The sequence below is a fragment of the Alligator mississippiensis genome, chromosome 3, assembly GCF_030867095.1.
Source record: "Alligator mississippiensis isolate rAllMis1 chromosome 3, rAllMis1, whole genome shotgun sequence".
NCBI classification, from domain to species: domain Eukaryota; kingdom Metazoa; phylum Chordata; order Crocodylia; family Alligatoridae; genus Alligator; species Alligator mississippiensis.
The window spans coordinates 71,298,930-71,326,782 of record NC_081826.1 but is presented as its reverse complement, the minus strand read 5'-3'; the positions used below and the strand labels follow the sequence as shown (position 1 = coordinate 71,326,782).

Below are 27,853 nucleotides of genomic sequence, written 5' to 3'. Positions count from 1 at the left end.
TGGCAGGAAAAAGTACTGGGGTCAAATGACCCTGGCAAGGTGTTCATCTAGCCTCCTCTTAAAGACCCCCAGGGTAGGAGCCAGCACCACTTCTCTTAGAAGTTGGTTCCAGATCCTAGCTGCCCTGACAGTGAAGTAGTGCCTCCCGATGTCTAGCCTGAATCTACCCTCTGCCAGCTTGTGACGGTTATTTCTAGTCACTCTAGGTAGTGCTCGGGGGGAACAGGGACTCCCCCAATGCCTGCTGGTCCCCCCTGACCAGTTTGTAAATGGCCACTAGATTCCCCCTCAGCCTTCTCTTGTGGAGGCTGAATAGGTGCAGGTCCCTTAGCCTCTCCTCATAGGACCTGCCCTGCTGCCCCCTGATCATGCAGGTGGCCCTCCTCTGGACCCTCCATGTTGTCCACATCCCTCCTGAAGTGCAGCGCCCAAAACTGGACTCAGTACTCCAACTGCAGCCTGAACAGTGTCGCATAGAAGGAGAGGATCACCTCCTTGGACCTGCTTGAGATGCATCTGTGGATGCATGACAAGGTACAGCTGGCCTTCCTGCCCATGTCCCCACACTGTAGGGCCATGTTCGTTTTCAAATCAATAATGACTCCAGGATCCTTTTCTGCCTCTGTGCTGATGAGAAGGGAGTTCCCCAGCCTGTAGGTATGCTGCTGGTTCTTCCTCCCCAGGTGCAGTACCTTGCACTTGTCAGTGTTGAATGCCATCCTGTTCTCATCCACCCACCCCTGTAACCTGTCTAGGTCTGATTACAGCCTATTCCTCCCTTCTAGTGTGCCCACTTCCCCCCACATATTAGTGTCGTCTGCAAATTTGAACAGGGTGCTTTTTACCCCCTCATCCAAGTCACTGATGAAGATGTTGAACAGCACGGGCCCAAGGACCGAGCCCTGGGGAACCCCACTGCACACATCCCTCCAGGTCAAATAAGACCCATCCACCACTCTGGGTGTGGCCCTCCAGCCAGTTAGTGACCCATCTGACTGTAGGTATCAATGCCACAGTCGTCTAGTTTTTTTTAAGTGAGAATGGGGTGAGAGTGTCAAAGGCCTTCCAGAAGTCCAGAAAGACTATGTCCACCACGACACCTGCATCTCAGGATTTTGTGACCTGGTCATAGAAGGCCACCAGGTTGGTCTGACAGGACCTGCCTCTAATGAACCCATGTTGCTTGCCCCCAAGCATAATCTCCCCTGCTGGCCCCTCGCAAACATTTGCCAGGATAATTCTCTCAAAAAGCTTAGGCCAGTTAGTCTTACCTTGATCCTCGGTATCATTTCCTGGGTCCTCCTTCCTCCCTTTTTTAAAAATGGGAACACATTGGCTCTTTTCCAGTCCTCTGGGACCATGCCAGAGCAGTATGAGTGCTCATAAAGCTGTGCCAGGGATCCCGCAATGACCTCTGCTAATTCCCTCAGCGCTCTGGGGTGGAGATCATCAGGACCAGCTGATTTAAATACATCCAGTCCCTCCAGAAGTTCCTTGACTAGGTCCTCACTGACCCTAGGCCTGGGTGCACCTACCCTGGGCCCTATGGGGGTCCCGGGGGGGGAGGAGGAGGAGGAGAGAGGACCCAGTCCCTGCTCAGAAAAAATGGAAGCAAAGAAATTGTTAAATAAAAGTTAGCTTTGCTGTCTGGTGCGACAACCAGATTTCCTAAACTTTAAATTTAGGACAGATCTTTGGAAAGTGGTTACAGACATTATTTGTTTTTTTATTAAGTAAGAAGTAAAACAGAACTGTTACTGCCTGTTGATGACAAACACCGAAATGAATTCAATGCATTTAAATGAGTGCAGGAGACAATTTTGAGAAGCAAACTTTTGTCTAGCCCTTTTTCCTCTTTGCAACAGAAGATATTTATGTTGGCCAGCCTATACCAGCATCTTTAAAAGGGCCATGTGCATGATATTCCATTACTCTTTTATACCAAACATATAGTTTTGGTGGTCTTAAGTTACCTCCAAGTTTGCTCAGTTTCCAACAATTGCTGGAACATTGCTTCTGCCATCTCTTTACGTATCTGCACCTCAAGAAGTAGTTTACTCTGTTTTTCCATCACTAGTCTTTCCTTTAGGTTCTCAGTAGTTTTCAAAAGATCCTGCATTAAAAACAATTAGGAAAACGAAGAAATCTATCAACTAGAACAGAAAACCAACACTTCAAGTCAAAAGCTAACTTAAAAAAAGAAAAGTACTAAAATGTAAACCAAATAGGCTAGAGAAAGACACTCAAAAAGCCTGAGCACGAATTGATTCAATGTTTGCAAGTTAGTTTAACCTGCAAAGTTTGAACCAATTCGGAGGTGGACAGACATTCCCTTTTCATTCCAGAAATGCAAGCATATGCCTGCAGTGCCCCCTGGCTTCTAGCCTGAGCCACTAGAGCAGTCCTCCATTGTCCTCCAGAGTGTTGAACATGAGGAGTGTGGTCTGGCGGTACGTTCGGATTTGGGAGCCCCAACTGCTAGCCTGACCAGCCAGGGAGCCAGCAGGGAGTTGATAACGGAGCATTTAATCAGCCCATCAGCAAAACAAAAGCCTCCCTTATTAAATTCAAGCTCTTCTTAAGGAGAGAAGAGAGGGACATTAACAGTCGATTATCTCCAAAAAGCCTTAAGCATATATTGTTCTATCTGCCGGTCCCAGTGAAATTGGAGACACAAGCCCACTCACCCCTCTGAGCATTAGCAAACATATTGATTTTTATTAGTAGATGTTAAGGATTGTAAATCCAAAAAAGATGACAGAGCCAATAGGGAAATACAGAACGCCTGGGCGAGGGACTAACAATAGAAGGATGGGGGTGAGGTGGGGAACGCAACTAAGTGGGGCTATGGTCCATGCTCTGGGAGAGGGAAAGAGGGAATCCCTTGTTTGATCAGGAAGTGGTGGGAGAGGGGGGACATGGGGAAGCCAGGCAGACACTGCTGTGCCTACTGTCTCTGCCAGAACTCCAGCCACAGAGTAGAGGAGAGGGGTCAGCCCTGCCGTGGAGCAGAGAGCCCTGCCCAGAGCTATAAAGCATCTGGTTTGCTGGGGAGGCCTAATTTAAAGTTAAGCCAGGAAGGGGTCTGGGAAAGACATTGCATAAACTAGTTTGACACAAACCAGTAAAGTCTGATACTACATTCAGCCAGGTTTATCTCAAACCAGTTTAGCTATTGTCAAACTGGTTTATGTGCACTGAATGTCTGTTCTGTTACAAGTTTAAACCAGTTCCCAGTTGCTTAAACCGGTTTGTGTGCAATGTATGTCCCTAACCATAAAGGTTTGTTTGAACCAGTTAGCGGTCTCATTTCCATTAGTGATTTTGCCAAATTATTTTCTGTACCCAAAAGCTCATCTTCTACACTACGCTATCGGTCACCTTCCTTACAAATCCCTGTTCTATAGAAGTCTCCAAAAAACTATTTTGGCCTATGCTCAATTAAATGCCCAATTTGGAAAGTTGATATAGATTTTCAAGGCAATAGAATTTAACCCTTAAAGAAAGAGGCTTTCTACTTTTTAGCATTCTCTTGATCATTTTCTCTTCTGTGGGCTTTAAAGCAGTAACCCACATTTTTATAGGATAAGGTTGAGGGTGAAATATTTGAGAACTAATTTTAACAGCAGCAGAATGTGCACAATCTAGCAGTTGGACAAGAACATTTCACAGTTGATAGAATGTTCTCTCAACCAGTAGTAAGTTTGGCAACAAGTGACTCAAAGAAAATTTTCCACTTGGGTGAACTAAAAAGCTTAATGTCTAATTTATGCTGAACAGTTTTCCTATTGAAGTATCTAATAGAGTTTTGATGGTTTGTAGATGACCAGTAGAAGTTGTCTATGCCAGAGGTGGCCAACTTAGGCTCCCCTTGCTACTTGTGGCACATGTGGCATGCAGCAGATCAGGGAGAACATGGGCAGCACAACAGATGGCAGAGGAGGAGGAGATCAGGTAGAGAATGGGAGAGAGTAGAAAGCAGGAGCAGCAAATGGAGTAGAAGAAAGGAATCAGAGGAGCGCTTGAGGAAGGAGCACGCCTGCTAAAGATGTTGGCCCTCAGTGGGTCTATATAGTGGTAAAAACTATTATGAATGGCAAAAAGATTGCTTTTCTTGTACAAACTGTTAAATACATGTTTTGGTTTGTTTGATTGTTTGTTTTTTAAAGGAAAACTTGAAACAAACTTAAAGTGCAATTCCCTCAGTAAATGTTTGTTATCACACCAGTACTTAGATGCATATACTTGTTTATATACACAAACTAAAATTAGATTAAAAAAATTGGTATTCCCATTATATCTTTTTCAGAGTGACCTATGAAAGTCTAAGGAACATGTTTGCTAAGCTCCTAATGGGAGGTGAGAAAGCCCCCTTGTCGCAGTGGACAGTCTTTCTGCACTTTAGGAAGGCCTTCGACACTGGCTCTCACCCCATTCTCATTAAGAAATTAGGCGATTGAGGCATCGATGCCTGCAGAGTCAGATGGGTCACAAATAGAGAGTGGTGGTGGACAGGTCTTATTTGACCTGGAGGGATGTGGGCAGTGTGATTCTGCAGGGCTTGGTTCTCGGGCCCACACTGCTCAACATCTTCACCCCTTATCCAAGTTGCTGATGAAAAGCACCTTGTTCAAATCTGCGGATGACACTAAAATGTGGGGAGAAGTGGGGATGCTGGAGGAGAGGGACTGGCTGCAACTAGATCTAGACAGGTTACAGGGGTGGGCGGATGAGAACAGGATGGCATTCAATAGTGACAAGTGCAAGGTACTGCACTTGGGGAGGAAGAACCAGCAGCATACCTATAGGCCGAGGAACTCCCTTCTCGTCAGCACAGAGGCAGAAAAGTATCTTGGTGTCATTATTGATTCCAAAATGAACATGGGACAGTGTGGGGATGTGGTCAGGAAGGCCAACCGTACCTTGTCATGCATCCACAGATGCATCTCAAGCAGGTCCAAGGAGGTGATCCTCCCCCTCTATATGACATTGGTCAGGCCACAGTTGGAGTACTGTGTCCAGTTCTGGATGCCACACTTCAGGAGGGATGTGGACAACATGGAGAGGGTCCAGAGGAGGGCCACTCACATGATCAGGGGGCAGCAAAACAGGCCCTACGAGGAGAAGCTAAGGGACCTGAACCTGTTCAGCCTCCACAAAAGAAGGCTGAGAGGGGATCTGGTGGCCATCTACAAACGGGCCATGGGAGAGTCCCTGCCCCCCCCCCCCCCCCCCCAAGTACTACCGGGAGTAACGAGGAATAACGGCCATAAGTTGACTGAGAGTAGATTCAGGCTAGATATTAGGAGGTGCTACTTCAGTCAGGGCAGCTAGTATCTGGAACCAACTTCCAAGGGAAGTGGTGCTCATTTCTGCCTTGGTGGGTCTTCAAAAAGGAGGCTAGATAAAAATCACTTAGCTGGGGTTGTTTGACCCCAGCGTTCTTTCCTGCACAGGGCAGGGGGTCGGACTTGATGATCTGCTCAGGTCCCTTCCGACCCTACCTACTATGAAACTATTAAACCATTTTTAAAAAGTGCAGGGATGCTGATGCGCAAGATGCTTCGAGAGCTGCCTTAATTAAAAAGTGCCCCCTCCCCCCAGAACATATATAAATGCCTATTATGACAAATCACTGCTGATATCCAAGGACACCAAAAGCCCAGATCTCTCCCTATTGTGTACCTGCAGGGAACAGACTTGAATTTGCCTTTAGGGTAATTTCTCTCCCCTGCAAATCTCAGGTTTCTTCATTATCTGACCAGACCCTGCAGTTCCATTAAGGAAGCCTACCATCTTATGAGATATACACCCTTGGTTTGCAAATTACCTTTAACTGTCAATTGCTCCAGAAGTTACACAGACAATCAACAAGTTACATAAGACAGTACAGGCAGTCCTTGATTTGTCTGAGTTACAACAAACAGCACTTATGACATTTGTAAATTGACACTGTTTCAAGGTTCCCATGCTGGTTTCACCTTTACAACAGTCGACACTGCTGCTGGTAAGTTTGTTGTAGTGGTAGAGAGGGAAGAGGCAAGGGGGGGGGGGGAAAAAAAGGGAGGGCAGATCAATGTTCCCGCAGCAAGGGAGGGATTGGGGCTGGGGTAAGCGCTGTCCAGGGAAGGGGTGGGGAGGCTCACGCTGCTGTGCATCGCTGGCTCAAGAGCTGCTTGTATGGCAGCTTGTCTAGCAGCTCTTGCTGCTGCTCCTGCCACCAGTCTGAGAGGGCATGGGCATATGCCTCAGGATCTGTGTGGGGTGGGCAGGGCCAGGACTGCGCCGAGCTGTGCTCCGGGCAGAAAGCAGAAGGTGCTGGGCATGGGGCCCGTCTCTCCTGTTGCTTGCCCAGCTGGTGCAGGGCCAGCATGTGACTGAGCCACTGTGCTGCCTCCAGACAAGTGGCATGCAGTGGTGGGAGCTGGCCTGGCCTCTTGATGGGAGGGTCTGCAGTGCATTTTCAGGTGGCACATGCCCTGCTGCTGCTCACCCAGATGCAGGAGAACCGCTGCTTGTCTTGGAGACATGGGGAGGCCAGGCCAGTTCCCACCGCCATGCGTCACTGAGCTGCTGCGCTGCCTCTGGATAAGTCTCATGCTGGCCCTGTGCCAGCTGGGCGAGTGGCTGGGGGGCATAGCCCCCACTCCCAGTGCATTTCACTCGGAGCACTGCCCAGTGCAGCCCTGGCTCTGCCCATGTACCCTATGCAGATCTTAGGGCACAAGCCCCTGCCCCCCCGGACCAGTGGCAGGAGTCTGGCACTTTCACCACTGCAAGCCGCCATATGAGCAGCTCCTGGACCAGGGGTGCGCAGCAGCACAACCCACCCCACCCCCTCCCTGTGCTGCGCTTGCCCCAGCCCAGGTCTCTTCCCCCACCACAACAGACTTACCAGCTGGATGCAACTGTCGACCATGGTTAAGAAACCAATTCCCCATTTATAACATTGTTCCTATGGGAAAATTGGTTCCGAGTTACGACGTTTCAACTTAAAATGCAGTTTTCGGGAACCAATTGTATTGTAAGCCTGAGGACTGCCTGTAATAAGATTTATTAAACAGAAAGATAGCCCAGACAATGAAACGGGAACTATTAGATTTGGAAGATAGAATGCAAAAGAAAAACAAAATTCTTCCCCAGTTTCCTTCATCTAGAAACAGCTCGAGGTAATATCTACATCAGTTTCCTTCCAAATGCTTTCCCTCAACCAACCACCTAGCTCACTGTCATCAGCTCCCCCCAGCTTTCCCTAGCTGAGGGACCAGATGAACTCCTCAAGACCATGTGGTCATAGACAGCCTCTCCTCTCCGGAGAGATCTCTTGCAGTACTTTATTTTATTCAATCCTCAGCACATGTATTATGCATCTAACAAGTAAGGTGTTCCTCCCAACTCAAAATTATATTTAAGAAGGACATGAACATTATTCTAATCTTAATTAGATTTTACCTTACTATTATGTATTCAAGAGAGGAAACGCATCCTCCCAGCAAAAGTTTCAATTCTGAAATGTACTTTAGTCACCGTTTGTGAAAAGCATAGGCAGATTAATGCACAGGCCAGCTGGGCCTGGGCCCAGGGGCCCCTGCTTCAGTGCAGATGAAGCCAGAGGCTGGTCTGGGCTAGGCATGTATGAGATGGCAGGCCATGGCTGCCAGGCACCACTGCAGCCAGACTGAGATGTGGAGTGAAGGGCTGCCCCCCGGAGCTTGGCCCATGCTGCACGGGCCTGGCAGGCAGCAGCTCTGCACCCCCAGTGCAGATTTGTGGGTGGGGGCAGCCATAGCTCCTGCCCTGGGTCTGAGAGGGAGTGCGTCCCGCTTCAGCCACTGCTTCTGCTGCATTGGCCAGGAACGGAGCCCGTGGCTGTGGGGCAAGGTGGGCCAGGCCCAGGGCTCCAATGAATCTTAGTCCATCCCTGTGAAAACAGACACTTTCCTTTTGAAGTGTAACCAACCAGTTTTAGGCTAAATACCCCTGTTCTAGTTATGCTACTGCCTGGAACAGGGTGACCAGGACAGCCAACCTGGATGTCAACTTGATGTGGGGACAGGATGAGTGAAAGACACCAGCTGCCTCTGCAGAAATCATACCAGTAGCATGGTGACAACTGCAAGTCATCCCTGTCCCTGTGTGTCCCACTACTCCAGACAGTGACTGCTTTGTTACACCTCTGGCTCCAGGTAGGAGTTTTACCACCTACCTACCCAGGCAGATCAATATGCATATGAGCATATACTCTAGAAGTTGATTTCACCTTGAATGCGTGAATAGCTGCTGTCTGGTGGGAGACTTTACTGAGAGCCTTGGATCTTATGCATTCCATTATAAAGCCACTCATGAGCTTTTTTTTTTTTTTTTATTTAAAGTTTCTCATGTTCACTCAGTAAAACAAACAAACAAACAACTTACCCATTTAACCATTTTAAGGGTAGGATGGGCCATCCTATAATCCCTGACAAATTGAAAAGGAGCCAAGGATCTCACTTTATGCAGCATATGTCACTAAGCCATTTTTTAAAATCGCATAAAAATACCTGACTAAAATTAACATTACTATTTCAGGCAGACGGTATGCTACATATGTAACTGGTTAGATTTGTTACTACCTCGTGGCTCATTATCGTGATGTCCACTTCCTCTTCCACAGAGATCTCCATATCAGGAAGTTCTTGGGCAGATATATTTGCATCAAAATGCATTAAAGGTTTCCCATCCTTTCCAACTAGTCTTGGGACAAAACTTTCAGAGTTGTTAGGTATGACCGTCTGAATAACCTGAAAAATAAGCCACACAGTTAGAGGCACCGCATTTTCACTGTTGTTAGTTTTGCATATGGAACAGCCATTTCTTCTTAATTGTTGATAGAGAACAGGGCAGTCCAACTTCACTGCAGTCAGAAGCTGCCTATAGTGCAGGCCAGAGCTGTAGGACTAGGTGGCACACGACACCCAGGATTCACCACTCCCTTCCTGACCCCAAAGTACCACAGGAGCAAGAGATATGTACCTGTTTGGCTACAGCAGAAAATTTCATTACATGTAGTGTTTCATCGTAAGTGGAAGCACATGGATTAATGTTGACAATCATACAAGCTTTGCCTTTACCGCAGAAGAATGGTTGGAACAGGCGGGTCAATTTACTCTCTCTGAATGGAACATAGCTTGGTTTCATTCTTAAAAAAGGAGCAAACAGTAAAGAGAAATTCCACACAAGGGAACCATTAATGAAAATGTAAGATCACTTTAAACAACCCAATAATTATCTCTAGATGAGCTCAAAAGGAAGCATTTATCCAGTCCCCCATGCCACAAAGACTGGTGCTTTCTTAGGCAGTATCCAAGTAGTTCAATTTAAAGAGATGAAAGCAAGCAAGCAAAAGTTATATATCAATCAAATCTTAATTCATAGATTCTTATACCAATACCCTGCCCTCACAAGAAAGATACGCCTCAACAAATCCCAACTACCAGTGACATTTTTATGAACTCTTTGGTAAATGCACCCTCAGAATGAGGAAGTGGGGAATGGGGAGATGTGTACTTTAGAGGTACTGATTGTTTGCACACAGTTGCTGGTTTTTCCCCTCGGAAGCTTTTCTCTCCTGACCCACCTGCAATAATTATCTCTTTTGTGGAAAACTAAGATATAAAAGGAAATGTAGTGGCATTTGGGACAAAACAAAATTAAATAGGAGTTTACACATTACAAAGCCCAGCATGCAAGTTTGCAGTTTTCTCCAAAGCTGTAGAGGACACAGTAAGTTCTAGATTCTCTCAGAGAATAAAGTTCTTTCATAAGATCTTGTATGCATCACTTACTTAGGATTCTGATTCTGCTTTAGTGCTGCAATACACTTCCCGAGAATCAGAAGAGAATTATTAATATTTCCTGCTTCTTTTAGTCTGTCTCCAAAAGACTGAGCTTTATTGCACCGTTCTGATCCAGCCAAATCACAGAGAGACAATCTGCATGAAAGATTTCATCAGCAACAGACATTGGTTTTCACCCTTATTTAAGTCAGTGGGGTTTAGTGCATTCAAAGAACAGCATCTCCAATACCTCTTTAGCAGCATTCAAAAACACAAATCTTACTACGATCCCAAAGTGAGTGCCACCAATTCTGACATGCCAGAAGTTAGAAGCACTTCTTAATTGAGTGATTTCCTATTAAAAATATACAGATAGTGTTCCTTCAATTTTAGGAGGTGGGAAGAATACAAGCATTATTTTTTTTTTTTTTTTTAAATCACTAATGCACTGCAGATTGAAGACTACCTGAACCCAAAATATACCAGTTCCAAACATCTGAACAGAGGACAAAAGTTCTCCACAAGGACACTTAATTAAACATCACATTAAAAGAATTATTGCACTTGCATGCTATAACAATTTGAGCTGGGCTGCAGATTTGGTTCATGTGGTTCCAATAAAGTGATCAGAAAAATATTTAACCTGGGACATCCCTAGTTTAAACACCCCAATCAGTTCAGAGAATGCTTAGATTGCAATAGTCAATCACCTAAAATTTAAAATCTAGGCCAGACCCTATTCCACTTAGGCACCAAAGCACAATACTATTTTATTCTGTTCAAGTCCCCCCCCAAAATAACTAAACATGAAAGGTGAATGGATCTTTTTCCTGCTCGCTGGTTTTTAAGGTTTTGTCTTCAGGCTGAGAGGATGTCATTTGACAAAAAGCTAGCATGTGTTTGGCACACACATCATGGATTTGAGCAGGATGGAATAGGATCTTTATTTGGGGGTGAATCCAGGGGATGCAGTTTCCCCTGCTGCCAAATTTGACAGCAGGCAATAAAGGTGAGATTAAAGCAATAAGTGCAGTAACTTCTTTAGTATTGGGAGAATTCTAATTCTTCACTTCTTAAACTGCAGAACAGCTTGAAGTGTGTTAAGACATACTACAGTAGTAGTAGTAGTAGTAGTAGAAGCAGCACCAGCACTTATCCCATGGGGAAGCCTGCTCAAGCCACATAGGTGTTGGGTCAGAAGTAAACTAAAGCTCTACCCAGAGATAAGGAACATATGCTTGTTGTTTTTGCTTTGGGGGAGAGATTAGATTGTTCACTTTATTTCATTGTTTTACTAGAGTTTATCCTGAGAAGAGAAAGAAAATTACAATTTTAAAACAGATTTCACCCAGCCAAACTAAAATGAAACACAATGGGACAAAAAGACCTTTCTGTTCCTCATGTTTTCTCCCTGACACATTTTCTAGCCTGCTGTGCAACAGTGAAATTTTAAAAATTATCAGGTATCAAAAAGAATCTTTCATAATGGTAAGTGTTAACTTTTTAACCATATGTAACACTAGCACTAACATTGTGTAACACTTGGAATATTTAGTTTAATACAGATCCAGGAAGATACTTACTCTGAAATTCCAAGAACACGAGGCTTATCCTCATCGGTTAGTCTTAGTAGTCTGATAGAAAATATACTATGACTGGAAGGAGGGGGAAAAAAAAAAAAAAAAAAAAAAATGCTTCTCATTAGCAATAATTTGCCTTCTAATTAGAGCTCTTAAGATCTAGCAAATAATTTGCTTTTATAGATTGAGTGGTTATTTGTGCATTGCAAAAAAACTTCAAGACAAAGTGAAACTTATGCACCCACATTAATTTGAACAGCCAAGTGTCATGTTGTATGATCCATACACCTTTTTTTTCCCCCACTTTTTTTTTTTTAAAACAAGTTTACTTGAAGACTAAGAATTAAATGGTAAATTGAATTAGCTATTTCAGGAGGGAAAGATGCGAGCTGATGGGCCCAAGTAGTTATCTATTGATCCAAGCATGAATCTACAAAGAATCACTTAAGCAAGGATTTCAGAGAGAACTGGACCATGAATTTGAAGTACTGACACCCTAAAAAGGAGGATGCTGAACAGGAGATTTAGAAAAAAGGAATTAGCTAGGTACTCTAGATGTTTATAGGAACCTTGTAAACTGAATAGTTTTTCCTAGTCACAATTACATTTTAATGTTATGTTAAAATTGATGTTGGGACCAAGCCACAATGAACATAAGCCATTTGAAATCGGCTCCCTTAGGACACATCCAAGAATGAATCAAACCTCTTGTAGTTATTTCTGCTGTACAGAGTAAGCTTCCCAGCTAGGTCTCCAACACTGACGTAAAGGTACTAGAGAACTTAAACTATAATGCATGCAAGTAAGGCCATGCATGTGGGGGGGGGGGGGGGGTGCAAATCAGGGCAACTGCCCCAGGCCTCACAGAGCCAGGCAGAGCAGCTAAGGCCCTAGCCCCTCCTGCAAGGCCCGCCTAGTGCTGGGGACTCTGCGCTGCTGCCTTTGCATTCGGCCACTTGTAACCCCCCCCCCCCCAAACACCAACTCTGCCGCCGGCTTCTTCACACCCAGGCCCCATACATGCAGAGACGATCCTAGCAGGGCAAGACTTGTTTATTAAAGTCCATGACTTGCTATCAAAGTTAACTGGAAATAGCGCATTCCCTGGGGCAGCGACTCTCAGCCAGAGTGCTGTGGAGTGGAACAAGATTCTTCGTAGATGCCAAAAAAAAAAAAAAAGTGTGGAGATAAGCAGATAAGCACAGGTTCAGAGTCAACCTTGCCTGGCCACTCCCCTACCCCTACTGCAAGGAAGCAAGAGCCATAATAAAATTAGTGTTTGAAGTGGGGTGCTGCTCAATTCACAAGTTGTGGAGGTGTGCCTTTAGTCTACAGAAAGCCACTGTTTTAGGGCAATCAGCATGAGTTCTAGGTAGGAAAGTCTGCTAAAGCAGCTGACTGCACAGTCTTCTATTGAAGGAAAACTGGACAGTGTCTACTGGATTAAAACACCATACAACTATTAGGGGGTAGTTGAGGGTAAAAAGAGGACCTATTCAAAAAAAGAAAGTATAAACTTTTGAACAGAAGAAGCTTTAGAAACTCCAAACTGGACAATTACTTATTTTAAATATTATGTTTCTGGGACCACTCACATTAAAACAAAGACTTTCCACATTCAACTTCATTTATCCTTGCCAAGAACTGCTACCTTTTCACCACTTTAAATCAAAGCAAGTACATAGATGGCTGAACTGACAACTGACTGAACTGTTTTAAACTGGTCAACAAGAGATGCTAATGTAACTTCCACAACAAGTTTTAAAGTTCAAGTAAACCTGAATTCCAGTTATTGTCATACTGCTTTGCTTGAACTTTTTTCAGGTCTCCCCTGAAAGGGAAATTAGGGACAGGACAATACACTGACAGTAAGATTACTTCAGTCTGCTTAGCAATTGTTCATTTTAGAGATGTTTTTGTAGTGCTACAATTTTTCTTTTTAAATTGAATAAACAACAACAACAACAACAACAACAACAACAACAGTGATTCTACAGTTAGAAGTAGCAAACCTTCTACTTGAATACTGGTTCATTCTAGTAAAAGCCAAGCTTCGGTTCTTGTTTCCTATTTTCAGTATTTTACAGGCCTCTTCAGTGCTTTTAATGTTGATCCACTTTAAATCTGCAGGGATAATTTCTTTTTTAAGCGAATATATCAATTCAGTAAAGAGGTAGGGTCACTTAGTATCATGAAAGTCATATTACTACCTTTTATATAAGAGTTTCCTCCTTGATCCTCACAGATTCTTAGAATTCTGCGTTTTTGATTTTTTGATGTAGATAATGTGTCCAAGAGATCATATACATATTCATTATAAATTTCACAGAAGGAAACCCAAACAGATGACTGTGTTTTGTGATTCAAGTCTGTTCCAGTAGTTAGAGATTTCTCCTCTGTTAACCATAAGACAAAGTATGACAGCAATTACCCAAGCACTTTTTTGAGAAATCTTAAATTGTTCAACAGTCTCTGTAAGCAAAATAGTATAATGTGCCCATTTTAGACAGAGTTTTGTGCACATTTGTACACTACAAAAAAAAGAGTCACAAAAGATGCAAGTGTATTAAGTTTGGCCTGCAAATTCCATGGCCACCTTCAACATGAACTCAGGTGAGAATATACCTGTGCCCTAGAGCAGGGGCTGGCAACCTTTTACAAGCCTTGGCCCAGAACAACTCAGCTCTGGTCCAACACAGGGCAGGTTACTTTGGCAGCACATCAGCAACAGGAGGGCTTTCTTTGCCCTGCGCTGGGACCTGGCAGCTGGGCGCTGCTTCTCCTAGCCCCCTGCTCCCCAGCCACAGTATAGGCTTCATAGAGGAAACATGGACACAGATTCCAGCCAGTGGGGAGCTGCACTGGGACCAGATACCTGCAAACTGTCTGTGCTGCTGCCACTTCTCCCCACTCACCCCTCCCATGCATGACACAGGACAACTGGAAGCTGCTCAACCCCCACACAGCTCCCCAATGGCTGGAAGTTGCACCCATGCCACAGTTGGGGGTGGAAGGGTAGGGGAAGTCGTGGCAGCACAAATGCAATTTGCAATTCCAGTCTCCAGCAGAGATCCCCGAAGGCTGGGAGCTGCACCGATGCCCCAGCTGTAGAACAGGGAACTGGGGGAAGAGGCATTGGTACAGGAACAGCTCCCAGCTACCTGGCCCCAGCAAATATGCAGGCAAAACCCCACATTACTGATGCACTGCTGAAAAAAGCCCAGCCTATGCTGCAGCAGAACCAGGAGGAGGACAGGGAGAGGTGGCAGCTGGAAGCAAACAAGCAAAGCCCTCCAAGTCTGCAGATCAAATCCAGTGGCACTGCAGGATTCATCTGGCTTGAGAGCTGTATGTTGCCTACCCCTGCCCTAAAGCAGTGGCTCTCAACCTTTTTAAACTCAAACCAACCCTTCATTATTTTTGGAAATTGAGTGGCACCCTGTTTAAAACAAACACACACCACGAACTTAAGTGAAGAAAAGAATCATTTCCCTTCCTGCTAAAAAGTCTCTTGCAGAGGGACAGGAACAGGACCTCACTGTAACCTTGCAAAACTAAGCCACTACAAAAAAAGCGTGGCAAAATTACTGAAGAGCATTTCTATATTCTTAATCTGCTCCAGCATTTTACAGGTTGAAATGAGTTGAGAAACAGGTTTTTGGTTTTGTACTATTGGCAATTGAGTATTTAAAGCAAATTAAGTTTTCTGCTTTCATTCCTAAATAATTTCAGTAGTCACCTTCATCTCTACCATGTGAATTCAAAGCGTTTTACCTCGTGGGTCAGAAAGTAGACTTGGTGAAGTACAGTTGCTAGTTGAGGTCAGATCATAGATGCTTGACGAAGCACTCGGAGTTGTAGGAGAATTCAAAATATTTTCTGTCTCCTTAAGAAAATTATATATGCATTACATCCAAGTTGGTAACATACCGTTAAAGTGACCACACTGCTTTGACATAATTACATTTTGCTTGTTTATGTCTCTAGAACAGTATGTCCCTAGTAATCAGAATGACATGGTTTTACTAACTGGCTCGTTAACTACTGGCCTTGTTTACCCAACTGCTGTCTTTTCAAGCTTTATTTAATATAGGCCTGCACAATTACTCTTAAGTTTGACACAGTTAAAACATTACTGTATCACTTACCCAAACAGAGTAAAATAGGATTTGGCCCTGGATGTACTAGGAACTTTTAAAGTTCCCCAATAGCTTATGCCCTTCTGAACATTTTCTTTTCATAAGCTTCTATTAAGAACTCTAGTGGCCGTACTGGAACAAGCACTGATTTTTTTTTTTTATTATTATTTTTTGTGCATGTGTGTGGGGGGAAGCCTGCTTTAAGCTCCATATGCATTTCCAGACTAAAAACCACTCATGGATCAAATCTATTCAAGTGTGAATGTGACCACATGCTTCTATTTGAGAAAGCAGGGAGCAAAGGGGGAAGAGGGGAAACCAAGGTTCTTTTGATGTTGTTTGGAGATGCACAAGGTAAGATAGAAGAAACTTCCAAAAGTTTAATGTTAACAGATTACAAACTTATTTTATGATGCTTCATTTTGCTTGCCATGTCAACAGCATGTTGCCAGGAGGTCTGCATGGAAATAATTAACTTGTGCTTGAAGCATGACCTGTTGCTCCCAATTTTGTAAAACCTCATCTCATTCCATGTTGTAGAAACTGCATAAGGCAGACAAAGAAGTTCCTTATAGGACCAAGTGCTAAGGTTTTATTTATTTATAATTAAAGCAAATTTTTAAGGGGGAAGTATTTGATTACTGACCTCTTTCAGTGAAGCAAGAATGGCTGCTTTTATGGCTTCCTCTTGTTTAACTTGTACATCTTCCAGCTTCTTAATATTATTGCTTAGATGTGGTTTTAAGTCCATCTTCAGGTACTGTCTTCCTCTAATGCAGGTAAAGATCATATCAAGAGAACGGGTCAAAATACCAACTTCTTTTGGGGATCCTGCCAAGGAAAGTTAGCGTATTAAAAATAATTAGACCTTTACACCGAAACATGCAGTGGATTTTATTCAAACTCCCTGCTTCTTTGCAAGGATTCTATACCTTGAATAGTGAATGTTTTGCCTGCATTAGTAACTCCATAAGTAAACACCAGTCCATTCACTCCATCAATGTAAGTTTTTACTATTTCTCTCATTGTACCTTCAAAAAATTCACTTTGAGTAGCTTCTGGTCCAAAAACCTAACACAAAAATACAGGGGGGGAAGAAAGAGAAGTTTTCAAGTGGTATCTGAATAGCTGAAAAGTGAGATTATAAACGGTGCAAAGAATGTTAGCATAGGCGATTCAGTGTTGAGTACTAAGGTAACAATCTTTCAGAGCAAGATTAACAGACTGCAGTCTAAGTCTCTCATATTTTTGTATCCCTTATAAACATCACAAGTTTTTCTTCTTATTTAAATCACATACATATTTAATTTCTTATTTAAAACACATGCATATTTGCAACTGAGGGCACACTGGCTTGCCTTTTATTCAGAATACAATCATGATGCTAAGAACTACGAACATGAGCTACAAATGGAGCACCAACAGATGTGAGAGTGGTGCTGACAGACATGACAGTTTGTCATGTGACTGGCCACTGAAAGCAGTCTACTGCCCTTAGTATAGTTTCCCCCTCCCCCCCCATTAAAACATATTAACTTAAAATTTAAGTAAGAACAGTTTTAAAATTGGAGGTAAGCTCTATTTAGATTATAAAATCTTCACTTCAATCTACTCACCCCACCCTCCAGTGGGAGATGGGCAACCCCCAGAACAAGTTCCCTCCACTCCCTTCCCTGCTTCCCATTCCAAAGACATTGCCGGGGCTTGGTGGGCAGAAGGACAGGGCTAGGGGGAGAGCAGCTGCAAAGACGCAGCTGCTCTAAACTGCAGCTTATCTCCCAAACCCCAGGATCCAACAACGAATGTCTGTTGGGTTCTAGGGATAGTTGTAATCAATGGCACTTCCTGTAAAGCACGATGAGCAGGGAACTACACATCTGTCAGTGCCCATTGAATACTTTTCCCAAAAACTTGGATTAGTCACGTTTATGTGCTAGGGGAGGAGCAAATCCTACAGATGTAGAAGTAATTTATTATTCAAAAGCGGTACAGAAATACATTGACTGTAAAACAACTTCATATTTAACAAATTATTTAAATGTATATTTATTTAAATGTATATTGGATGCCATGAGAAGTGCAGTCCCTGTTGTCATCATTGGACTTTGCATTAACTTGAGAGGTTAATGAAAGACCTCCAGTTTGTAAGGGTAAGTGATTAATCTGCTACGTTCTCACCTGCAAAGAGGCAAGTCCCTATACATATATCTTTTTAGATAACCATTTTAAGTACCTGCATCCCTGTAATCTAATAGGATACCTATAATTCAGCTGTGATCTAAAGGGACAGTAAGATCACAGTAAGCTTGTGTAGTTATAAGGAAATAGTACAAATCATAGAATTGAGTATAAAGGAGCTTGTGTGTAAAAGTATAATCAAAGAAAGCAATAGGATTACTGCAAAGTCTTATCTAAAAGGCATTTGGGAGGATGTACTTTGCAAATAAGCCAGGAGTTTGTTTTGTAATGAAGACAAAAGGTCATGTTAACAATAGAAACTTTTACTGCCTCACTGAATGGAGGAACAAACTGCAACTATGGTTTCCTGTGGCACAAAAACATTTTTCTGCTAGAACATAAGGCAAGAAAGTTGACCTACCCGAGTGAAGGTGAATCGGTGTATGGACTGCCCAATCCCCTTTTCACTGTTCTTCATTGCAGAAGATTCCTTGGGTGCCTGAAGAGTTACTGTTTCTGGATTTTCAATTATTACACAGTTCTAGAGCAAAGGCAACAAAATTCCTCTTTAAAAAAAAAAAAGCTTTCTTGAAATCACCACCAGTGTCTGCCCCCACCCAAACCCTAATGGGAAACTAGAACAATTTACAGCCAGTCTTTCAAATCTGCTAAATACAATGCCTGTATTTCCCACAGGAGAGCTTGGGGAATCTTTAGGAGATTCTTCCTTCCGTTGTGAAACTGACTGCTGCTGCTGCTATCTAGTCACAAACTGATGAAATTTTCTTAATAAACTTTCCAACTACCATACACGGTATTCCCCTATAAAGTTATTCCTCTATATATTCCCCTAAAGACCTATAAAGGTATATTGGGTCTTTATTGGAAAAGATGGAATAGACTTTCTGGAAGGATGCATTGAACACTTAAAACAGGTTTGTTTGCCAAGATGATTACTTATCTAGAACAGGCATTTAAATCTAGTTGTTGCTGAAACAGCTCATTGACACAACTGTATTTAGAGCAGAAACAGTTTAAGTTAAGCATTTTTATTTATTTTTTTTTTTTAAATACAAGCTTGACTTATTAAATCAAACTTCCTGGTAAGAAATTAAGCATGGCAGGGAGGACAAAGGACTGAGAAGATTAATTCAATCACTTCTCAGTACTAGAAAAAGCAGTACAGCAGAAAAAGCTTGCTACAATAAGATCAAAGTTCCTAGCATTTTCCTCACTTATTCAGCCAAAAAATGCAACATACAGTAAAGGAAAAGATAAATTCAGGAAAGGAATTACCCTCTAAGTTTTGAAGACTGAGACACCTATTCCCTCCCCTGCAAATTTAGTTAAGCAGTTTAGCTGCCATGATTAGATTTAAAATTAGCTTTTCTATATTTTTTTTGCTCAATATTATACAAAAAGACTAAGAAAGCCTCACTTCTTATGTTTTACAATTGATTGATGCCAGGTTCTTATATTTTCTGTCAGCTTTCAAGATTGTACAAACAATTTTTGTAATGGTCAGGTATTCAGCGAGTTGCCATTTTAACAGAAGCCTGCAGAACTTGGTTAAGTGTAATAAGCAATTTGTTGGGCTAAACCATTTCAGCACTTGCAATAATGGCACTTTACTACCATTGTGATCAGAAAAAATTTCTCCTTAGGTGGTCATGAAAGGTATTGTCCATCTATTTATCCCCATGAACTGGAAAAGTATAATGGGTGTGCAACAGATAGCATCACTTCTATCTAGGGCTTGTCTACAGCTCTGCAATGGTACATCCTGTCTCCATGGGGACTTGAGCACATCCTTTGCACACAAGCACACTCCAGATTCAGAAGTTCACTAGTAAAGCTGTTGAAGACTTATCCCCAGTGCCAGATCTCTGCCCCATCCAGGGCTTGAGATCAGGCAGTGAAGGATAAGCCCCCAGAAGCCTTGCCAATACTTTTCCAGTTTGGAGTGTGTTTGAACACTCTGGTGGGTGGGATTGGCTTGAGCTTCCTCACTACCTGGGTCTACTGCCACAGCAGTATGAATAAGCACTTAGTTACCTATAAGTACATAAGGGGTGTACATCAGAAACTGAGAGGACATCTGTTCACAAGGGCACCCCAAGGGAAAACAAGGTCCAACAGTTACAAACTCCTGGAAGACTGTTTTGGGCTGGACATAAGGAAAAATGTCTTTACTGTCTGAGTCCCCAGGGCCTGGAACAAATTCCCCCCCAGAGGTGGTGCAAGCACCTACTCTGGACACTTAAGAAACACTTGGATGCCTATCTTGCTGGGATCATTTGACCCCAGCTGACTTCCTGCCCCTTGGGAAGGGAGCTGGACCCAATGATCTCGCAAAGTCCCTTCCAGCCCTAATGTCTGTCTACCTGATTTATTGAAACTAAGGGGGGGGGGGGTGAGGGATGGAGGAGGAGAGAGACAAGGTGCATGAAGGACATCAGGCATATTCAAAGCAGTTATGGACAGATATCTCACTTAATAAGCTCTTCTGGTTTGATTTCCATATTTTCCTTAATAAAAGTAACATTTTTTCAGCTTAAAAATGCCTCAAAAAGGATGACAATGCTGAAGAAGAAAATTATCCGAGGATTACAGTACAACTTGGAAATTTACGTTAGACAGAAACTTTTTCTCCTTTTAAAAAATAGTTAAAAGGCTGAAATGCCAGTGTTGTCCCATTAAAAACAAACAAACAAAAAAAAAAACCCCACTTAATTAGTCATCAGCAGACTCTGCAACTAACCTGAAATTCATTGTTTTCAAGTTCTGCCTTAGAGAACGGTCTCACTCTCAAGTAGACTTTCAAAGGTTGACGTGCCTGCTCATAAAAAAAAGTTATACATTTAGTTAAGCTTATTTGTTTTGCATTTTTGGCCTGTTGAGAGATGGCAGTATAAAACACAGTAACAATCTCCCTGCTCTTTTCTCCACCACTCCATCTTGAACTAGACACCTGAGAAAAACTTCAGTACTTGCATCCTCCTTATTATGATACCTTTCCCAAGCTGTCTAACAAAAACATCTACCTCTTTTCATTCCGAGTCTTAAAAAGAATAGTAATAAAAATTTTCCTCTCTACAAGCATCTAGCATTCATCTACCAATAGCATATTAACTAACTTTTACAAAACTGCACTGCTTCCATCTTCTGGTCATCTTGTGCATTGAATCTAAAAGTTAGGTTGCTTATATGGTTTATACTTCTGTTTTGAAGAACATATGAGCATATTCAGCAAATAAAGACCACATGGCCCCTACTACCAAGTCACAAACCCTTTAACCTTTGCAGAAACAGCTGCAAAAAAAATCTCTTTGATGAGTTGCCTTATGTTCCACTATCTCCAAGAAATCTCCCACCCTTGACTGCTAAAATAAGTATCCCCAATTACATTTCTTCACTAGTTTCTAGTGAGAAGGAACTAAATGTTGCTTCCCAGGAGGGCAGAAGAGGTATTCAAATTTCTACGCTGCCAATGTTTTAGTAGCGCTCTATAATTAGCACTATGAACCTGCAGAATGGACTACTCCCTAAAGCAGTGGCTCACAACCTTGTTAGATTCAAGGCACCCTTCAGAAAATGCCAGCTCTTAGCTTTCACTCTTTTTGACTATGGAAAAATACTAGAGCAATTCTTCTGTTGTAAACAACTCAGAAAGACCACGGCAGGTCAGAATGTTTTTAACACTACAGATTCCCATTTGAAGTCTTGGAGACTTACCTGCAAATTATGCATGGGTTTTGGCACACCTAACTGTGCTAATATTATGCAGCACCCCGACTGAGAATTGCTGACACTAAAAAAACTGAGGCAAAAGACCTGCTGCTACAAGATAGCAGACAGGCTTGGAGACCAGACTAGGAAAGGCTTTGAAGTTATAAGTTACCACCTTTGGTTAGTCAGGAGACTAAAGATACTTAGGATGCCATGAGATACTAATCAAAGCAACCTTTTTAGATTAAACAGATTCCAAAAAGGTAGTGTGAAAACTGCTATTGCACTGTGCCACAATCGTTACTTCTAGCTCAAATAGGACAAAAAGTTAAATATGACAGGTAATGGGAACTATTCCTATTTAGCAAACAAGCTGTATGATCTGTTCCTAAGCAGGAAACTACGATCTGGAAAGGAGGGAGCTCTTCACACTAAAGATGAAGTGGTTACAGCTGTGGCCCCTTACTAGCAGAGGCATCAATAAAAGAAAGACAAGGTTCTTTGGGTGAACCTGGTATCTTTTATTTAGATATCTAATAAAAGATATCAGATTCACCCAAGAACCTTGTCTGCCTATGTCCTTACACCAACACAACTACAGCCAACACCCCTCAATAAGAGAAAGACACCCCACCTCTGGGTCACCAATAGAGACGCACTCCATTGGGGCGTGTTTGGATATCAGGTCCAGATAGGAAAGGGACTCCAGCCCCTCACAGGCTGCTGAGGACATGCCGCTCCCTTCCATAGTTCATTCTCTGCGTGGACACCAGGAAGAGGCAACAGGCCAGTTGCAGAGGAGAGCAAGGGAGAAGAGACATTAAAGAAGCGCCCCCTGGGGAATAGGAGAAAGGGGATCGATAACACAAGCCTGTTTGCAGCTTGTCACCCAGGACCCGAACGACTCCTCAGTGTAGCAACCCAGCCGTAAAGCTTTGGCCCCCAGGACAGGGAAGCCACAGCATCTCCTGGACCTGCAGGGGGGAAAGGGCGGCCTATTTGCTCCCCTCCCTCAGCCCCTCGCAGAGGACTCCCGCGCAGCCCGCAGCCGGAGCCAGCAGCGCAGCGCAGCGCAGCGAGCGGGGCTGGGAGCCAGGCCCTGCCAAAGCAGGGGGCAGTAGAGGAAAGGAGAAGCCCCGCGCCTACACCTCAACAACAGCTGCCAGCCTCTTGCGCTCGCCCGGCCCGCCTTTTCTCACCCTGCTCGGGCCGGGCCTCGCCCCTGGGCGGGGACTACACGGCAGGGCTCGCCCGGGGTAAGGCGGAGCCACACAGCGAGTCTGGGGCGATTTGCAGGCGATCGGGACCAGCAAGACTATGCTGCAGAGCCGGCGGCTGCAGTGGAAGGCGAGAGAAGGGAGCTCCCCACCCCCCGCGGCTCGGGCAGGGACATCCTCGGCTGTCTGCCCCCGAGAGCCGCGACTCGGGGACTTCATTTCTGCACCAGGCTCGCGAGGCTGAAGCTGCAATAGGGTCTTCTCTTGTGGGGCTTTTATGTTTTGCTTAGTGAAAAACTGGAAAGGTGTGTGAAGGAGCCAGGCACATGACTCTGATCTGAAGTCAGAGGAAAGGGGCCAGTGGGGTTTAACTTACCGAAAAAAGAAAGTGATTTAAAGCAAGCCTTAACAACAGAATACCCTTTAACTGAAGTGGATTAACTATTCCAAACAACTGTCAAGAACTGGTTTCTTCCCCCCCCCCTTACTAGTAGGTATTTTACTTCTTGCTTCACCCATTCTGCTTTTCAGTATAGGTTGTAGCCATGCTGGTATAAGAACACAGGCAGACAAGGTTCTTTAGGTAAATCTTTTGTCTTTTATTAAACCAACTCAAATGGTTGGAAACATTCTTCTTCTCAAGATTTTGGGTATAAATACCCTTCAATAGGTTGAGGAAGCATCTACAGTTGGCGGTGTATGCTCTTCCTTTTATCCCTTCCATGTCAGCAATGTTATAACCATGATGGGTAAGAAATTACGCAAGGCAAGGATTTCTTAGAGTGGGAATCTTTTATTGGACCAACTATGCAAACTCTCAAATGTATGACCTGAGGAAAAATGTCTTGCCTTGAAAAGCTTGTCTAACTTTATCCCAACTATATAATTGGCCCAATAAAAGGTATCACCCTAAGGAACTCTTGCCGAAAGTAGGAAAAAAGTTTATTCCCAAATCTCATGTTCTGGCCTGTGCTTTGAGTTTCCCCTTCCACTGGTCTTCCTTTTTGTTGTCAAAGGAAACTACTTTGGAGATATTGGGTGATGATTTGTCTGTGCTTATGATTGATTTAAAAAAAAAATACCTGTTCCGACCAAACTAATGTAAATCCTGCCTGAATAGTGATTCTGCATTTATTTTCCTAGGGGTTTTGTGTGTCCTCTCTAACTGCATAAAGACCCAAGTCCTTTGTTTTCAATTCTGAGTTTTTGCAACTCAGAGCTGTCTTGCTTATGTTGGAAGACCAACACAGGTGAACAAGCAAAATATACAATAGTTAAAAAGTACAAAAAAAAAAAGTATTAATTTCTACTAAAACAAAAACCCCAAAGAAATCCACCAAACCACTTTTGACTTGCACAATGAATGCTTTGTCTCACCAGACTTAACTTCAATACCCTTGTGCCATCAAATAGTTTCATAGTTGCATTCCCAGAACCTCAAGCAGACCCAGCAAAACAAAGACCAAAAGAAGCTTATCTCCAGCCCCACCAAGTTTTGTACTACTGTGTTTAGAGAGTAGCAGGGTTCAAGCCTTTGTATTTCATTTTTGTATCAGGTACAGCTTATCCAAAACCAGCTGAAAATAAGAACCACCAAATAAGAGGTTTGAAACAAAGCAAGAATTTCCTTCCCTAGTTTCCCATATTACCTTCCTCACATTTACATTTCTGTTTTCATGTCTGTTGTCTTCCACCCACCCATCCCCAATTGTTTTTTCCTCCAACTTTAAATATGTGGGCCATTTGAAGGGAATGTTTGGCTGATTAGTTATTGTCAAGACAAATGTGACACATGAAAATGATGAAACAATTTAAAAATAAAAGTTTAGGAAATCAACTTTTATTGACGATGAGTGTCATTTAGGCATCTGCAATTGTAACTTCAACTTCTACACCGGGCTCAATACTGATGGAAGTGATCTGCTTGACAATCTCAGAGGGGCTGTGCAAGTCAATAAGACGCTTGTGGATACGCATCTGGAAACGATCCCAGGTCTTGGAACCTTCACCACAAGGTGTTTTCCTAGTAGTGATTCGCAGAGTCTGTAATGGAAAGCAAAAAAGCTAACTAACAGAGACAAGATAACCAATTTACATGGATCTGCAGCAGGCAGACATTGACACAGCTGCTACTAAACACTGCCATAGCCCCACATCCATGGGCTGCAAACCCCTTTGCAGGCTGGGTTTGGCTTACAGACCTTAAATTTCTGCCCCCCCCCCCCCCCCCCCCCCACAGGGTTCCCAGCCTGAACAAGATGTTCTATAATCTAATTCAAATATTACTTTTAGTTTCTTGTCAAAAGGCAGCTCAGTGACCACTACAGCTGCCTTTTTTCTGGCACACCTAGGATCTTAAGTCCAGTAAGGAATGCAAGTTAGAAACAAAAGGTTTCTGCATTTGCTTTCAGTATGCTTTGCATTAAATAGTTATTTCCACTGAAGTGTTAATGAAAGTCATTCATTTGTAGGTTAATTATAATTTAATTACACTCACTCCAATGTAATAATCCTGCATGTTTCTTATTTTTATTACTAGTTTACAAGCATATAAAATGCAGCTTTCCTTCCTTTTTTAGTTCTTACGCACCTTGGTAGGCATGCGAACAGGTCCCTTCACTTTAAGATTCTTTTCCTTTGCACCTCTGATCAAGTCAGCACACACTGCAAGAGATAAACTGCTTTAGAGTCCTCTCCCACAACTGAACAATGTTTTCATTTCATACTATTTGTTGGCTCAGAATAGCGTATAAGATTATCACAGTAATTCAGTTTACAATTTATCCTCATGGCCAACTCTATATGGAAAACTAACCAATTCTGAAAAAAGAAAGTCATTTGTAAGACTGAAATTTAGACCCAGACACACTAACAGTTAGACAGTGCTAGAATGACTAATTTAAAGTACTGCTGAAAGATTAAACATTGTTTAAAAGACACAGCTCACTTGAAGGGCATGAACAAAGCAAGAATGTTTACAATGTAACAAAATTCAAGCTCCCATACCTGGTGTAGACCAGCCCAACAATTCAAATGAGGTTTTAAAAATAGTTCTTTTGTTTCACACTCCTCAGTGTGAGGTGCTTTGAAATAAAACATGGTCAATGAGCTTCAATTCAGTGAGCCCTGGGCACCCTGACCCACATGAGCTTTTAATCAGAGCATTGCTTGCTAATTGAAGTGCCCAGCACCACATCTACATGTAAAAATGCCTTGAGACCACTCAATTCTTCTGGAGCTCTGAATACCAACATCCACAACCCTATACAGGCCTTCATAGTTGTACAACATGAAACCCAGGCCCTAACTCCAAGTCTAATACATATATTCAGAGCCAGCACCCCCAGAACTGTACTGATGTGATGCCGTGGTCAATTTAACCCCCAGGGTGGGTCCCTTCCCCACTGTAAAAACAGCACCTAGGACTATAGACTTATCCCAGCCACTGCCACTTTGCCAGGCTCTTGCTTTGCAACAGCCAGGGCTCCCAGCCTCAGACCTCCCTCCGCACTGAAACAAAAGCACCAATTACCCTTCTCCAGAGATTTGACGTTGCGGCTGGTCAAGGTGATTCTAATGCGATGAATCGCCACCTCCTGCTCCACAGGGGCTTTGCCCGTATCTTTAAACGCCTGAAACGTTCAAGCGGGGCAGGGGTTACCAGGGCAGCGGCCAGCTCCACGGCCCACGCGCGCTCCCCCACAGCTCAAGCCCCGCGATGCCGAGCAGTGAGCGGGGGTGGGGACAGCGCGCCTGTTTGGCACCTCGCGGCGCCCATCAATCGGCATCTACAGCTGCCGCAGGCCCGGACCGCCCCCAACCGGAGGGACCAGTCCCGAGGGAAGCGCCGCCCGCCCCCCGCGCCCCTCCCTCACCATGGCTGCGGCGGGTTCTTCCTGGCCGACTTATTCCCGGGCGAAGCTGCGTGGCGCGGCCCAGCGAACAGCGGTGAGCCAGGAAACGCCACGCGGCAACAGATCCACTTGTAGAGGCCGAGCGGCGCACGCGCGGCGCCTTATATAGGCGGCGTGGTTTCCATCCGGGCACCTGGCGTCCTCACCCGGAAGTGAGGCTGCACCCGGAACTGTGTTGTGGGGGTGATGCTCCGCCAGGGGGCGGGGTACAGGTTGCTCTCAGGCCTCGCCCCGTCCCTGTGAGGCGCGCATGCGTGTTGGTGTTGCGCTGTTCCAACAGCCGGCGCCTGGCGGGGTGGCTCCCCCAGGCGCCTACGTCCCGAGCCACTAGCGCGTCCCAGCTAGCGGGGGCGACTCCTGTGGACCGAGACCCGGGCGGGGGGCGGTTCCCTACACTCAACCCAAGAGCAGGAGCCGCAGCCTTCGCGGGGCTCTTAGTGGTCAAAGCAGCTGTAGCAAGGTCCCAGCAAGGCCAGCAGAGGCCACCCTTGGAGTAGAAAAAGCCAACTCGCGCAACAGGACTCAGACTCAGGGGAGTACAAGTTGCTCCTCAACTTCCCCTGTGCAAAATGATGTTTCTTTTCTATCCAAGAGGACTGCCACAATCTTTGATTTCTCCTTGGCCTGAAGAAGCGTGTGCGCTGGAAAGCTTGCAAAGAAAGATTTTTTTTTTTTTTTGCTGTGTTTTAGTTGGTCTAATGAAAGGTATCACCTCTGAACTACAGTTTTAGAGTTTCGCATTTCAAAAAGCTTAAGATGCTTTTGAGCGGGGATCCTGTTGGGTGTCCAGTCAGAGGTGAGGGTTTTCTGTGACCAGCAGTACAACCCAACCCACTGGTACATCAGGCAGCCATGTCTTGATAAGCAGCTGCAAGGATGCAGAGAGGAGTTTCTAATTAGGCTTCCAGCAGGAGGGATGCTGATTGTAATGGCAGCTTTCCTGGTAGTCTCTAGAGCAGCAGAAATAAAGGTTATCATTATTTTAAAGGTTAGCCTCTTCATTGTGTTCTCAAGGAGCTGTGTGGTGAAAAGGCTGTGCTTTATTTCATGGCAAAATGGACATGGCATGGAGACCTCTAAAAGATGTGAAGCCTCTACATGTCTACATATCAGATGGCACCACTGCCACCTCAACCAAGTGGCAGCCTGTTTCCTGGTAAAGCATCTTGTCCTCAAAGCGGAGAAGCAAGCAGAGGAAGGAAAAGAAGAGGAATCCCAGCCTCCAGCCTACTCCACCCCACAGAAAGACCTGCAACTTCTGTGGATAGATCTGGGGGTCAA

The 27,853-nt window shown here is 44.0% G+C and overlaps 2 protein-coding genes and 1 non-coding gene across 6 annotated transcripts in view; all 3 read right to left on the bottom strand.

Annotated features, from left to right (window-relative positions):
• LOC102572515 (kinesin-like protein KIF20A) overlaps nt 1–22,609 on the bottom strand; it is a 38,202-nt gene extending 15,593 nt beyond the window's left edge. For 3 of the 4 annotated variants that reach the window (XM_059724075.1, XM_019498667.2, XM_019498668.2), the window contains exons 1-13: nt 22,076–22,609; nt 20,474–20,548; nt 18,134–18,253; nt 16,467–16,605; nt 16,181–16,365; nt 15,170–15,281; nt 13,606–13,791; nt 13,408–13,519; nt 11,399–11,470; nt 9,825–9,971; nt 9,013–9,178; nt 8,613–8,780; nt 1,974–2,113 (exon numbers count right to left, since the gene is read on the bottom strand). In XM_059724075.1, the coding sequence (XP_059580058.1) occupies nt 1,974–2,113; nt 8,613–8,780; nt 9,013–9,178; nt 9,825–9,971; nt 11,399–11,470; nt 13,408–13,519; nt 13,606–13,791; nt 15,170–15,281; nt 16,181–16,365; nt 16,467–16,605; nt 18,134–18,253; nt 20,474–20,548; nt 22,076–22,189 (1,736 nt within the window). In that variant the 5' untranslated portion in view covers nt 22,190–22,609. The remainder of the gene's footprint in view (nt 1–1,973; nt 2,114–8,612; nt 8,781–9,012; nt 9,179–9,824; nt 9,972–11,398; nt 11,471–13,407; nt 13,520–13,605; nt 13,792–15,169; nt 15,282–16,180; nt 16,366–16,466; nt 16,606–18,133; nt 18,254–20,473; nt 20,549–22,075) is intronic. The other variant, XM_019498666.2, reaches the window with a different exon arrangement.
• Nucleotides 22,610–24,482: 1,873 nt separating this feature from the next.
• RPS20 (ribosomal protein S20) lies at nt 24,483–26,647 on the bottom strand. Its single transcript, XM_006278269.3, has 4 exons — nt 26,534–26,647; nt 26,191–26,290; nt 25,249–25,322; nt 24,483–24,701 (listed from the first exon to the last, which is right to left on the bottom strand). The coding sequence occupies exons 1-4, from the start codon at nt 26,534–26,536 to the stop codon at nt 24,519–24,521; spliced, it is 360 nt and encodes a 119-aa protein (XP_006278331.1). The 5' UTR covers nt 26,537–26,647; the 3' UTR covers nt 24,483–24,518.
• On the bottom strand, nt 25,389–25,453 carry LOC132249707 (small nucleolar RNA U54). Its single transcript, XR_009461273.1, has one exon. It is a non-coding gene; the product is annotated as a small nucleolar RNA U54 (small nucleolar RNA).
• Nucleotides 26,648–27,853: the final 1,206 nt, after the last annotated feature.